Source organism: Eutrigla gurnardus, assembly GCF_963514095.1.
Source record: "Eutrigla gurnardus genome assembly, chromosome: 11".
In the NCBI taxonomy this organism is placed as follows: domain Eukaryota; kingdom Metazoa; phylum Chordata; class Actinopteri; order Perciformes; family Triglidae; genus Eutrigla; species Eutrigla gurnardus.
Window position 1 is genome coordinate 16,549,088 of NC_139925.1, and position 14,926 is coordinate 16,564,013.

General features: G+C 41.5%; 1 protein-coding gene across 1 annotated transcript; it reads right to left on the reverse strand.

The window, feature by feature from the left end:
• Positions 1 to 621: 621 nt before the first annotated feature.
• On the reverse strand, positions 622 to 12,806 carry slc22a15 (solute carrier family 22 member 15). Its single transcript, XM_084020544.1, has 13 exons — positions 12,670 to 12,806; positions 11,140 to 11,289; positions 10,865 to 10,997; positions 10,201 to 10,365; positions 9,744 to 9,873; positions 8,852 to 8,912; positions 8,420 to 8,586; positions 6,731 to 6,871; positions 6,194 to 6,279; positions 5,250 to 5,358; positions 5,075 to 5,147; positions 2,884 to 3,042; positions 622 to 2,162 (listed from the first exon to the last, which is right to left on the reverse strand). The coding sequence occupies exons 1-13, from the start codon at positions 12,751 to 12,753 to the stop codon at positions 2,118 to 2,120; spliced, it is 1,503 nt and encodes a 500-aa protein (XP_083876670.1). The 5' UTR covers positions 12,754 to 12,806; the 3' UTR covers positions 622 to 2,117.
• Between the last annotated feature and the right edge of the window lie 2,120 nt (positions 12,807 to 14,926).

The window sequence follows — 14,926 nt, forward strand, 5'->3', positions numbered from 1 at the left end:
TATGTGGTGAGAAATTATTCAGATCCTTAATAGAAGTAAAAGAGTTAACACACATTAAAAAAAAAGCTTTATGACAAGTAAACGTCCTGCATTGACAATGTGATATAAGATTGGTATAGGAGTATCATCAGGAAAATGTTTATGTACTTAAAGTATTAAAGATACTAGATATATTAGAAGTCCCTAATGCAGAAAAATCTTAATTATTAAATTAGCCTAGCCTAGCCAACACACCATATGACCAGTCTGACTAAAGTTTGGCCATTTACTTATTGTAAGTCGCTTTGGACAAAAGTGTCTGCTAAATGCCCTAAATGTAAATGTACCTGATTGAACCTTAGGCCAGATATACAGTATACATTACTTTTACTTGCTTTGACCTCATGTAGGCACCATGTTAATTTCTGTGGATGTACAGAACCACTCCAAACGGATGGATACGTGAGGCAGCGACATGCTCTCAGAACATGCATAAAGAAAAAAAGGTTCGCTCATGTTCACTTGTGTTTTACGGCTTATACTCTGCCCATCATTGACTTTTTAAGTTGTATATTCATTATAAGAACTTCACCGAAATGTAGGCTACTTCTTTGATTGCTTGTGTTGTTTGAACAGGACTGCTTGTTTGAACAAACTTTATTATAGAAATTGCAACAGAGAGTACAAAATGTTATCAGGTAGTAAAACTGGAATTAAGGCCAGACTAAGGGGACCTCTGAGAGAAATGGTCTTGGAAATTCAAGCTTTGGCCTGTGAGAAAACATTAATGACCAGGAAGGTCGTGTCTGTGTAAGTGTGGGTTAGAGCTCCAGTAGCATTTCTTTGACAGAACACTGCTATCTTAGACTTGTCATGCTTGGTGTTGGCCTATAGTGTACGTTAGTCATCTGTGTGTTGGGCTAGATCTTGGTGTGCAGCACAATATGTTGTTATAGCAATATCATACACATTGCACCTCTAAAACTGCGCATCACCTCAAGCTTAACCTGCATACAACAGAACTCCTCTTCATCCCCGGGAAAGACTGCCCTCGCATGGTCCTGTCGGTCACTGTCGAGGACATCACAGTATTTCCATTGTCAACTGCGAGGAACCTGGGTGTAATCCTCGATGACCAACTATCCTGCATCCCCAACATCACTGCTGTGGTCCGGTCCTGCAGATTAGCCCTCTACAATAACTGCAGGATACGGTCTTTCCTCACAAAGGACGCAACGCAACTCCTGGTCCAAGCACTGGTCATCTCCCGCCTTGACTACTGCAACTCTCTCCTGGCTGGACTCCCGGCCTCGGCGACTCAACCATTGCAGCGTATCCAGAACGCTGCAGCACACATTGTCTTCAATCTACCCAAATTCTCCCATGTGACCCCCCCCTCCTCCGTGACCTCTACTGGCTCCCTTTTGCAGCCCACATCCAATTCAAGACAATGGCACTGGCCTTGAAGGCAATCAATGGAACGGCACCCGTCTACCTACAAACACTGGTCAAAAAAAAAAAAAAAAAAAAAAAAAAAAAAAAAAAATCACAGCACTGTTGTACTTAAGGTACCCTTGCTGAACCCAGAGACATTGTACAATATATCTCCATAGCATATACTGTATGATTGTACACACATAATACAATATGATGGTATACAAAACATCTCAGGCAACCAATATCTTAATATCTCTATTTACATCTAAAAAATATACATACATCAATATTTTACATTTCAAAGTTAAAGGCTGCATAAAAAGGCACTGAAGGCAGTGATGAAATGGTTTGATGCACAAACACACACGATCTTTGCTCCATAGCTGTGGTTTGATTGTTTACAGTCACCAGGCAAATAAGGCACAAAGACCATGGTGTTTTCAGTAGATGAAATAAAGGCAGGAGGAGCCAGCGAGTAGAAAACTCTCTCTTCCTGAGGAAAAAGCGTTGGCCAGCATCTACGTACCTGCCCCATTTGAAATGTCAAAGTTTAGATATAAACATGTTGAGAAGTCCTTCAAGTTCATTACAAAAAAGGACAGTTCACCGTTTTTCAAGGCAACAGTTTCATAAGGAATGCGGTGTGGACAATCGTGCTGCTTCTCCGAGCAGCTCCAGTGACTACAGAGAGACAGCTGGCTTCATTTGGGTTTTGATTTCCATTTGTCATCTTCATACAAAAGAGCCTGAGGGAGTAAAAAAAGAAAAGAAAAGTAAGGCACGACGAATGAAAGGAACGACAAAGTGATGCAGAATGCAAATCATAAGTGACTAAAAGGGGAAGTGGTGATCACCCATTTCCTTAGATAAGATGTCACCAAGACTTTAGCCAACATTGTGTCAGAATAAACAGCAGGGTCTCCTTTACTATTATAAGCTGAATGAACAGAAAAAATAATATGGTGATCCACAGTATTTTATTTATGTATTATTCATTTAGGATATTTAAATATTTGTTTACGTTCCAATGTCTGCATTTTATTAAGAATTAAAAACTCTTTGACAACGTGTACTTGCTAGTTATTATATTAGTAGCATAAAATGGTCTTATACTGTATATCATCCAACAAAAGTAGTAATCGTGACGAGCCTTGTCGTGATTTTGCACAAACTGTAGCCAAAAACTAGACAATCAAAAGATGAACTGGCGAGGACCTCTCGGCCCAACACATGTTCCTGTCCAAATGGTTTGTTGCAGTCTGTAAGATCATGGCCCAGCAGATGGCTTTTTATGTCCAGGAGTTGGTAGAGGTGGGTTGCCAGTTTTATTTATATTCTTTTCGCCTGTTTATTTAAGTAATGGTGTAAAATCTATCATTAGGTCACACTCTGGTTACCTGTGGGCAGGACAGTCTACACTATGGTGTTATAGACGCACGCCTCTTTATCAGTACAGTGTTACATCACCTTGCTCTCCAGCACTCGACTGTTGGTCTGGCTGCTGAGCTCCTCCAGAGTTTCTGCGACAGGTGCGTTGAGTGTTTCAGGCAGCAGGAGGCCCAGGCAGCCTGCAGACAGACCGCTCAGACAGAACACGGTGAAAGGCATGGAGGTGTGGAGAGCCCGCTGCAACGCAACACACACACACACACCATTTTTTTTTGTCAAAAAACTTCATTTCAACTGATCAAGGTGATAGTGGTGGCTGTCAAAAGAATAAAGATTTTGAATCTGATGTTTCAGGGAGAAGCTGACTGCATTGAGGGTAGTATAGTGGTGAAGACAACATCTCCCATGATCCCACGCTACATACAGGATTGAGAGACCCCTAGCAGCAGTAAATTACATATTGTGCATTTAATATAGAAAGAGGAAGGAAACCTGCATGAATAAAACTGAATCATTGAATAATCGTTTAACTTGAAGGGTTTTCTTGACCTTATGGCAAAAGAAAAACTACCAGCTTGTTTTTTTGAAACCATCTCCATGACAACTGAGCAATTCCATCCCCTGAGGATGAACTGAATTGTGCCTTTAATGTTCAGAAACCACTCATGTGTAAACAAAGGGCAAAGTTTAAAGGAGAAATCTGGTCATTTTTGACCCCATTTCCGTTGTCCTCAGGGTCATCCCGACTTATTAGAAGCAAAAAACCCGACAAAAATTGACGTTGCCTAGCCCGAGATCTGTACCTGCCTGGCAGCCTTCCAGACTCGCTACAATGCTAACCCATTGGGGCACCGTTGTATCTGCTTTCCTGGGCCACAGAAAACAATTCCAAGACCTATGCAACACAGGTTGTGTCCGTACGACACCACGGCGCTCGTTTAGCACAAATAGTGTGGCAAAACGACATAAATATGTGTGTTTTAGCATGAAGTTACTCACCTCAAATCACCCCGTAGAGTAGACATTAGCAGTAGACAGCCGAGCGCCTGTCGTCCCTCCCAGTCACCGCAGAAACGAAAACGTTTTTCACGTAGTTTTGATTTTGTATCCATAAAGAAACGACCGAGCAGTGCAGTTGTCATGTCCGTAATAAATCCATGAAGCTGTTACGTCCATATGTATGACTGTTACAACATAGCAACATAGCTTACAGCTAGTAACGTTCCGGGCGCTCGTCCCAGTCACCGCAGAAACGAATACAAAATGGATACAAAATCAAAACTACGTGAAAAACGTTTTCGTTTCTGCGGTGACTGGGAGGGACGATAGGCGCTCGGCTGTCTACTGCTAATGTCTACTCTACGGGGTGATTTGAGGTGAGTAACTTCATGCTAAAACACACATATTTATGTCGTTTTGCAACACTATTTGAGCTAAACGAGCGCCGTGGTGTCTCGTACGGACCCAACCTGTGTTGCATAGGTCTTGGAATTGTTTTCTGGGGCCCAGGAAAGCAGATACAACGGTGCCCCAATGGGTTAGCATTGTAGCGAGTCTGGAAGGCTGCCAGGCAGGTACAGATCTCGGGCTAAGCAACGTCAATTTTTGTCGGGTTTTTTGCTTCTAATAAGTCGGGATGACCCTGAGGACAACGGACATGGGGTCAAAAATGACCGGATTTCTCCTTTAAGGGATTCAAAATGTTTTCCCTGAATGAAGTCTCATATTTTTAAGCTTTTTTTTATTTGTCTGCAGGCACGCTGTTCAGTTCTTCTAGGTTTCAGTTGTCCTAATACACAACAGTGCCTACCTGTGCTATTTAATATTTACATCGTCAACTTGCTCACTCGCTGCTGATAACTAAACCATTGTCACTTTTCCTAATAACTTTGTCTTTAATTGGTCTTGCACTATTCTGATGTTATCTTATTCTATCTCTTATTTATCTATTTTTTATTTCCTTATTAATCTGTGCTTATTTCTGCCTTTGTGCTGCTGCAACAACTGCATTATAAAAAGGTAATAAAAGGTTTATCTTATCTTCTTCCTATGGATGTTTTTCCTCCAACATGCATTGAAAATTAGCCATCATTACTTTAAAATGGTATATCCTGAGAACTAGTCTAGAAGCTGACACACAAATATTCTGGCTCCTCATAAAAGGTCAATGAAAGAGACTACGGAATGCCCCATTTATTTCCCTTATTCAGAGACTGAGATCAAGTGCTTGCTAGTGGGAAATGTGTACTACAATCAAACACATCCTTACCATGGAAGGAACGAACGGTGCAAGGATTCCTCCAACTCTGCACGACATGGAACAAACTCCCAAACCAGCATTCCTGAAACACACACACACACCAAACACCAAGCACACTAGGTCAAATTAAGGCCGTGTGATTGTGTCTGTGTAATTTAGCATGCAGACTGTGTGGTTAGTTCACCTGATAACTGTTGGGTAGAGTTCAGCGGTGTAGACGTAGGCAATGTTGAACGCTGCACTGACCATCAGTTTCCCCAGAAGCGCCAAAGACGTAACATTCAGCAACGTCCCTGCAAACACAAATGACAAAACAGTCACAACACTGAATGTGTTATAACGTTTTAGGAGAACTTACAAGTGACCTCATCATGGTCACATGGACTGAATGCTTGAGTGGTTTCAGAATGCCGACTCATTGCTTATTCTTTTACAAATCTGCTCTGCTGCAGCCCATTGCATTTAAGTTTACTGCCAATTTCACATCCCAATAATACATCACATTGGACAGCAACAGCCAGCTAAACGGCAAATGTAATCATACCTAGGGGGTCATAGCAATATCCGAAAACTCCAGCTCATCCCTGAATAGCTGAAAATATGTCATGCTGTATAGCTTTAATCCAATATAATCTTCAATATGCAATAAACAGGATTCAGAGCATTAATACATCATCAAACCACTATTTGCTATGTAAAGATATAGTGGATTAATGTCTTCCTGAGCGGAGAGGAATAAATCTACCGCATGTTGTTATGTTATGTAGGAGGACCTTTAATCTAATGTTGAATTACTTTCAGATCACTTAAGATAGGAGCATTACTTCAAAACCTACATGTTTTATGTAAAATAATAAGCTAAGATCATTTAAAAACAGGTTAGACTATCTCAAGAGGATCATCATCAATTCCCTGTCAAAGCCTTGTGGCTTTAAAATCTTTGTGAACTCATCAGAAAACAACAAGCCACTGGTTGCACATATTCTCATAGTAATTCTGTCACATTGTGATGAATTTGCAGGTTTCATCTTGACACTGGGTGTGCAATGATGTGGAGTCACTAGAAATGTTTTTTTCTACACGCTGCCTTTGTGTTCAGACATGCATTCCTCTCTGTATCCGTCTCACCTGCGTTTTCGGGGATGAACATGGTGCAGAGACAGGCGGAGCCAGCCAGACACAAGAAACTGGCCATGCTCTTCCTCCTCCCAGCCCTGAATGACAAGACACACAGCAACACACAGCAACTCATCTATGGTGTCTTTAACCAGGAGACCTCAGTACATTATCTCAACACTCTCTTAGGCCAAACAAAGGAACAAAGATGAGACAAATGATACAACTGAAAACAGCTGATGAAAATACAAATCAACAGATACAGACGAACTCCAGAATGCCAATGCAAAGATTCTGATATCATAATGCTTAATGTTAAAATATTAACCCTGTTGTGGATTTGGCCAAAGCAACCCGTGGTTGCATGGTCACAAAATAAGACCTCACTGGATTCAAGATATTTGATTACTTTTCATATATAAACAAGATCTCGAGAGAGGAAGGTCAAATATTGAGGTGTGAAAAGGCCAGTGAGCTAAATTATGTGTATTAGTGTGTGTGTGTGTGTGTGTGTGTGTGTGTGTGTGTGTGTGTGTGTGTGTGTCTCACCAGTGTTTGTTGATGAAGTATATGCAGAGCGGGTAGGCGGGCAGTTCCACCAGGCCGTACATGGCTACATTGACATAGCGGTTACCAGATGTCTCACTGGCCCCCAGAGTCAGACCGTAGTACACCAAACTGCATGCATACCTGCAACATGCGCACACGCAGTTAAGTGGCAATGATAATGAACACAGAAAGAGGTTTTCAATATCAAATTTGTTTATGGTAATGACTTCAGCACACTCAGTCGCTCCTCGTCATATCTCAAGTTTTATTTTTCCAGAAGCACATCCGGCACCTTCTTCTCCTACAGGGGAGCTTGTTTACTGTAAACTGTGCAGAAGAAAACACTACTTTTGAACTGTGGGAATATCTCGAGTACAGTCAGACTAAAGGCGGGTCCACACCGGACCAAAAATCGGCGTCTTTGAGAGAGTCGGCGTCCGTGACATGAGTCTCCTTGGTGTGGTCGCTCGAATCGGCCCACGTCGGCGTTCATTTCAGCCGATTCAAATGTGTAATCCGCCATTCGAGTCGGCCATATAAAGTAGCCCGACTTCATTTACCGACGCGAGTCGGGCAGTCGGTGCGGTGTGGACCCGCCTTAAGTGTGACTAAGAGTGTGAAAAGCTTTTAGTATAAAAAAAAATAGGCGATTGTCAACAACAAATAAAACAAATTCAAGCGTGCAAAATGTGTAGGAAAATTACGGACAGAGATGGCAATGTGTTGTAATTAGGTGAAGAGTGCCTTATGACTTGTGTTGGACTCAGGACTTGAGTTCAAAGACTTCAGACCAACTTGCAAATCAATGACTTGGTCCCATCTCTGGGTAGTAATAATAGAAGTGATAGAAATGATAGAAGTATGAGTATTGGTCACAGTAATACAGACTAGGGTTGTCACAAGAACCGATACTTCGGTACCAATTCGATGCAGACACGAAAAAAATAATTTGATACTTGCTTTTTTTCTGGTATCGTCAGAACCGAATATACAACTTTTCACTCGGCGAGCCGTGGCGATTCTTGGCGGAACTGACGGGGGCAGTATAGGCGTGTGAGCAGCACAGAGCAGTAAGCGGCGCTGAAGAAGAAAACTTGCCGTCTTCGAAAAAAATGGCTTCAGCAGGTGGGAGCGAAAGCACAACACGTCGGCTCGTCGACAAGACAGGTGCGAAGAGTCGCGTGTGGAAATATTTTGCATTCGAGGCGGATGAATCCGGAGCAATTCTTGATTCAAACAAGCCGACATGCAAAAAGTGCCTTATAAGCACAGTATTGTTTGTTTTTATACTGGATGGCTATAGGTCTGTTGGCAGCTGGTACTGCAATTTAAATTCTGTGCAAAAAGATCTTAAAGCACAGTGGTGTTAAATACTTGACAGTTTGAAGCAGTTTTCAATAAATTTGTGAATTTAAAAGTACATGGGTCATGTTGGTTTTTTTTTTAAATTGTGGTATCGAATTAGTATCGAGAATCGTGGAAATTCACAGGTATTGGTATCGACTACTGAAATTCTGGTATCGTGACAACCCTAATACAGACCCCTTACTACTAAGTACGGTTAGTGGTAATAGGCCTGATTTTCATCTGTGAGTGGCAGCAGGATTTGAACCTGCAGTCCTGAGTTCATATGTCAGCTTTGGGCGACGGCAGCTTGCTCTTTTTGTTCTTCTGTGGCGCTACACTCACCAGACATACATGAGCACCATGGTCCTGAGACGGAGGACTGGATGGAGCACCAGCTGCAGGACACCCGCACCCCTGTTGCCATGGTTACTGGCTTTGGCAGCACCGACACGTTGCAACATCAAGCTTTTGGCAGCTCTGCCATTCCTCAGCGCCATGTAGCGCAGGACCTATAAAAGACGAGACGAACTGTGTTCAGGTCACTGACATTGTACGTCAAACATGTTAACATTTCTAATCCCCATCTTTACCAGAGCTCATGACATTTTCCACTGAGGTTAAGGAAAAGAAGTCCGATAAGAAAAAAAAAAACATTCTGGTGTAAGAGGAGGTTCTCAATATGCTGCATTTCGGGGATAAACATCTTTGACAAGTTCAGCAGTTTTGCAGACACTAAACGTACCCAGACATCACATTTATATTAACATATTTTACCTCTTCAGCCTCCTCCGTCTTACCCTGAGAATACAACCAACGAGGAGACTCCGGAAGATTTCTGGAGGAAAGGAGGCGAAAGGAGAGATTATTGTCTGCATTTTTCTGTATAGTGAGTTTAAGAAAGTGGGGGTTGTATCATATTTACAAATTCACAACAGCATATTACTTTTCCAAATACATGGAGGTTGTCTTAAATTCAACCTAAACTCATAGCGTTACTTTGATACTAAGAACTAGATTACTCTGAAAATGTTTAAGGCCGCACACACTAGGGCCAGTTGATCCGTTAGTGTCCCCTAAACAAGTATTTAACCCTTTTGACGCACAGGATCGCCTGTGGCCAAGATTACTGTCATTGTTTTACAAGTCACAACTCTGTCTCATCTCTTTGCACTCAAGTCCCAAGTCAAGACAGGCAAGTACAAAGTTCTAAACTTTTAGTTTTTTGTTGACCACTGCATAGTTTTTGTACGGGAACACACTCATCTTTGGTTAAAATGTTTCCAGCTGGCACTCAGTAATGTAAAGTTTGTTCATTTTAGACAAGCGGATATGAGGAATCAAGAGTTGACTTGCTGGGAATGAATAGCATTAACATAAGTTGATACAGAAAATGAAAAGCTCATTAAAAAGCATGTTCATTAAAATGTGTGCTACACACTTAAAATAACGAGCGTGTTCATATTTGGGCTTGGAGAAGGTATAAGGTATTTATAGCTTGTTATATTTACTGTATTCCTCTTTTAGTTACATTCTTTCATCAAACATGATACAATATTTATCCGTTCTATTTGTGTGTTTTAGAATCATCGCATGAGAGGAAATCCTTCCATTTGTTTTGGTTTTAGGTGGATGCAGCGACTCTGATCTCTCTGAGATTTGAACTCACACAGACATCAGGAAGAACAGGACACCAGACGAGTTGGCCACTGTGGCCAGGCTCCTCCACGGCCGGATAAAGTAGCCCAGAGCTCCAAAAAGTGCAATGCCCACTGCAAAACTCATGCTCGTCAATGTCCCTGAAGAAGGAAATATAATAAAAATGATTGTGATGGAAATGTCACACGTTTGGTTCCTGTAACAGCAACATGACCTGTATACAAGTATATCCTGCCAAAATTAACTATATTGTTTGATATTTATATCACTAACCTCTATATCTGATTTTAAAGAAGAAAAGCAACAAATTGTCCCATTATGGAAGCAAGCAAGAATAACCAGAAAAAAATCCCTACTTTGGCTGATAAATATCCAAAATAAATATTGGCAGTAATTTAAAAACCAAGACATAAAAGTAATAACAGTATATAGTGATGTATGGTGGGATTGTTTTGGTGTTTGCGTACCAGTCATGGCCCAGTAGGACTTGCCCACGTACTCCTGAGTGAGAACGAAGCAGACAAGGCCGATGCCGCCATTCATCAGCCCCACCAGCAGACGAGACAAGGCGAAGACCTCATAGCTGGGTGCTAATGCAGTCAAATAACCAAAGATCACCTCGAAAAACAGACCTGAAGGGCAGAGAAAGAGATTAGGAGAATGAGGAAGGTTAAGTCCTCCCTGGGAGTCTAAAGGGTTGTTTGGTATCTCTGTGGGTTTCTATTTTAATGTCTCTGCATGCAGCATGAATTAACTTGAAACATTCCAAAACGCCTTCAAGCTTCACACACAGGCAAGAAAAGGCATGCATGAGTTTGTTTAACAAAACAAAAAGAAAACATATCCAGCAATATGACAGAAACGGGGATAACACCACAAAAAAATCACAACTTGGACAAAAAAATATAGAGCAATGTCTCTGACATGTAGTTATAAACAGTTATAAAGCTACACTAGTAACCATTATTTCTATATTTACAAAAGGTTTGAGGTAATGTATATAGTATTTTCTAGATTGACTCTGTATAATATAATGTAATATAATATAACATATTGTTCATACTGCAAATAACACTAAACCTTTGAGACAAACAGTCCCAGGACATGTTCATGGTCTGAGGTTTTCCTCACCTGTCAAGTAAACAGGTCTCCTGCCAATCCTGTCAGACAGCGGCCCAAAGACAATGTTCCCAACCAGAAGCCCAGCGAAAAACAGTGATCCAGCTAGACTGACCTTATAGGCCTGCTGCTTGATGAGAAACCACTGGAAAACACGGAAACAGGCAAAAACCACTTGCAGTCTTTTTAAGCTTAATTAGTTCACTGATGCAAACAAGCACACATGCTGAATCAGAAGCCTTGGCGGGGCGAAACTAGTAAATGCATATTAACTCTCGCTCCATCACCTCTGTCACTATGGAGTCAATGTCTTCTGTAAAGGTGACGTGTTGGAGGAACTCCTGCTGGCTGGATGGGACACTGTCCTGCTTCTCTATGCGGTATTCTGGCGTAGATCCAACCAGAACAATCAGCATGGACTGACAGGCCATGTACACCTAAAACACACAGATCACCATAGTAACAACCTGAGGGATCTGCTGAAAATCTGATATAGGTGTTCCGTTTCCTTGTACTGAAACATTTTCCAACCGTTTAAAAAAATGTATGCAATATGTGATTCCTCCCAAATCTGTATTCTCTTCAAGGTGAAAAGGCTTCTGACAGGAGTGAAATGTAATATATGTAATGTAATATAGCTCATGTGCTTTACTTAAGTACAGATTTGATGTGTTTGTACTCTGCTAGAGTATTTCCATTGTATGCAACGTTATACTTTTACTCTACTACATCTCAGAGGGAAAGATTATACTTTCTCCTCCACTACATTTATTAGATAACTTTCATTTCTTTTCAGCTAACAATTGACTTATTTTTAATGTTTGCGAATAACTGAAGGATGAAGTGTTCCTTAAAGTGGCTGTTTTCATTAGCTCCTGGAAAGTTGTGCATCTTTTTACGTAATTCTCACCGAATAGCAACACTGTTGTGGAATAAACTATCCGATAGTATATAAAGGAGTTAAAATTAGCACAATTAATATCTGCATCAGTAAAATGCATTACACAAATGCAGCAGTAAATTGATATTCATTTTAAAATATCATATATAATGGTCAAGCACTGACCGGGAACATTTTAATGTAGTTTGACTTTTATTTACATTTTGCTGAAAATAATTTACTTAAACACTTTTCCCCAAATACAGGTTTGAATGCAGCACTTCTATTGTTTGCATATTATAACTCTCAGGTAATTTAAGTATTTGCTGATTTAACTCTTCAACAACACCTATGCAGCCGTTTCATGTCTGTAGGCTGAGACTGGCGCTTAACTGCATGATTAACTGGATTTGTCAGTACAATACAAAAAAATAAAATCAATACCAGCCCAGCGCTCAGTGTAGCAATGTGGAAACTAGTTATTTAGCTTAGTGAGCTATCCAGCCAGCTAGCTAGAGGGTTAGCTTTAACCTTGATGGAAGCTCGAACTTAAGTTGAGTATGCCAACATTTGCGATTTGATATTAGTGACAATACATACCAAGTGGGTAATTACTTTAAATAGTTTAGAAATACTAAACCGTTCGGTGTAATGGGCTGCTGCATGTGCACGCCCGCCAATGTACAATGAAACACTAAAGCTAATGTTTTGTTTTTTGAAGGAGGTCTGGTGGTAAGTTGTTGTTTTTATTCCGGAGAGGGTACTTGCTGCGCTCGTTTCTAATTAGTTGAACTGGCGACAGCTCAAAAATTAAAAAGTAGTACCGCTAACGTTCAAGAGCGTGAAAGCCACGTAGCGCTATGTTCCGTAGCTAATTATGACTGTTGTTGCAGACATTTCTCGCCGGTTTCTAAAACACGAGTTCAAATTCACTAACCTGGGTCAGGACGAGGACGGCCACAGCCCGCTTCTGGTAGGGTCCAAACTCGCCGACTTTTCGAAAAGCTTCTTCTAGATCCATCCCCAGTTGGCCGGCCAGACGGCGGCTCACTGCTTTACTGCTAGCTGCATCGCTACAAAGAGGGAGGAGGAGTGATGCGCACTCACTTCCGGCTTCGCTTCGTCCTTGTTGTCCGTGCGGAATAATGACAAGGATAGTCTGTACATTCACACTTTTATTTTAAAGGCACTTAAGACAGCGATATGGAAATCCAAATTTTAAAAAACTAAAATAATTTAAAAATAGCGGCAGCCACACAAGAAGAGACTTTACGACAGTAAAAGCCAAACAAGTCCATACATATTAGGCTATATTTAAGCGCATACATGGTCAAAATACTTCAATAATCCACATCCGTCATTGAAACGTGTGTAATACGAATTTACAGAATGTACATTCAACTAATCTTCCTCTTCTTTTTAAAAAAAGAAACACCGACATCGTTGCGAAGGTTGATTTGATTATTCGATGCATTCTATGCATTTCTGACAGTCGGTGCAGTTCATAATGGCACTATTGAAAGCGTCACAGACTGGTTAATGTAACACTGTATTTCCAATGATAAAAACATTTCATTTAGCAGAAATAAAAAAAGTAAGCATTGCTGCGTTTTCAGAGCTTGGAAGTCATTTCATAATTATCTCTTTAGTGTATTGTTTGGATCAAGTGGGATAGCCGTAATATGATGTTCATGCTGAAATGTAGTTGAGCCGATATAACTGCTCGTCTCTCCTACCTCGCGTTTATTTTTGTTCCAAACAGCCAAGATCCCATTAGCAACGACATGTGTACATGTGTACAGGTTGTTTGTCGTTTGTTTTTTTAAACAATACAATATAAATTGTTCTTTTTAGTTATTTTTGGAAGACAGTATGAAATTCCTTCGGATGCAAGTATCGATGTGTCGATGACGTACACAGCTGGATAATAAAAACACACGCACACAAACGTGACGACTATTTCATGTTGCTTCTCCGGCGTCTGCTGACATGTCGTTAAGTGGAAGTTCCTCGGCCGGAGTGTTTGATTGGTCACCTACAGGTGTCGGGTTCTCCGCAGGCTGCTGTTGTCTTTCAGGGTCTGGCATGCCTCGATTCTTGAAGGGGGCTTTCTTTAACTTCCACAACACAGCTAAGACACCGAAGACGAGCAGCAAGATAACCAGTGGTAGCAACACCCATGCCCATGCAGCGTGGCTGGTTGTCGGTGGTTTGAAGAGCGGGTTGTGTACGAGTTTACTCGTTTCCTCGCTGATCGGGTTCTTTATTCGGCAACTGATGTCCTTCGCGTGTCCGTGTGTCTCCGGTTCAATGGTCACCTCCTTGTCCAGCTCCTTCCACTCTTCGGCCCCGAACATCCAGCTGTAGGAGACGTTTCCGGCTTTATCAGTGTCCGCATCGCAGCTCACGCTGCAGCGATCCGACGTATCGCTACACGCTAACGGTCTTATCAGTACTTCAGGCTGGTGGAGCTTCGCGATAAATATGGTTTCATATCTCACCGCCTGTGGTTTGCCGTTGATCGCACACTTATACACACCCTGGTCCGCTTCGGACATGTTGCGAATCATCAAGCGTCCAGTGTTCATGTCCAGTTGTGTGCGGTTTTTAAATTTGCCATAATAATCAAAAAGCGAACCACCTTCGATCCACTCGGCCACCAGATTTTCACCGAACCTCCACGCGATGTTCTTAATGGGGTCGGAAGTATCAACGTTAGGCTTCAGATCCAGTGTCCCGCCGTTCTCGAAGTACATCTGTGTCAGCGTATCTCCGGCGTTGGCGAAGTTCAGCGTCGCCACCAGCAGCCACAGTCCCTTCAGCTTCCCCATGTCCACCGATCAATAGGCGCCTGGAAGAATGTCGATGACCATATCAGCGAATTAATTTCATTTTTTTAAGATGGCTTCACCACGACGGTGGGTCCCCACCCAAAACTCAAATGGCTTCCTGGCTTGTTCCGCGTTTCTGATGAGGAGCTTCCTATGATGAAACAACGTTTTTAGGTGTTTGTGTCAGTGCGCGATTCAAATTCGGTTACATTTACTTGCAAGTGGGCGGTGGATAAAGTATTTATATATTGTGTTCGAATACAAGTCGCAATATTGCAATCTAAAATTATTCGGTTGAAGTAAGTATTTGTTTTTAATGAAAGCAAGTAAAATAATAAAAGTCGACTAGCAGTTGAAAGTATA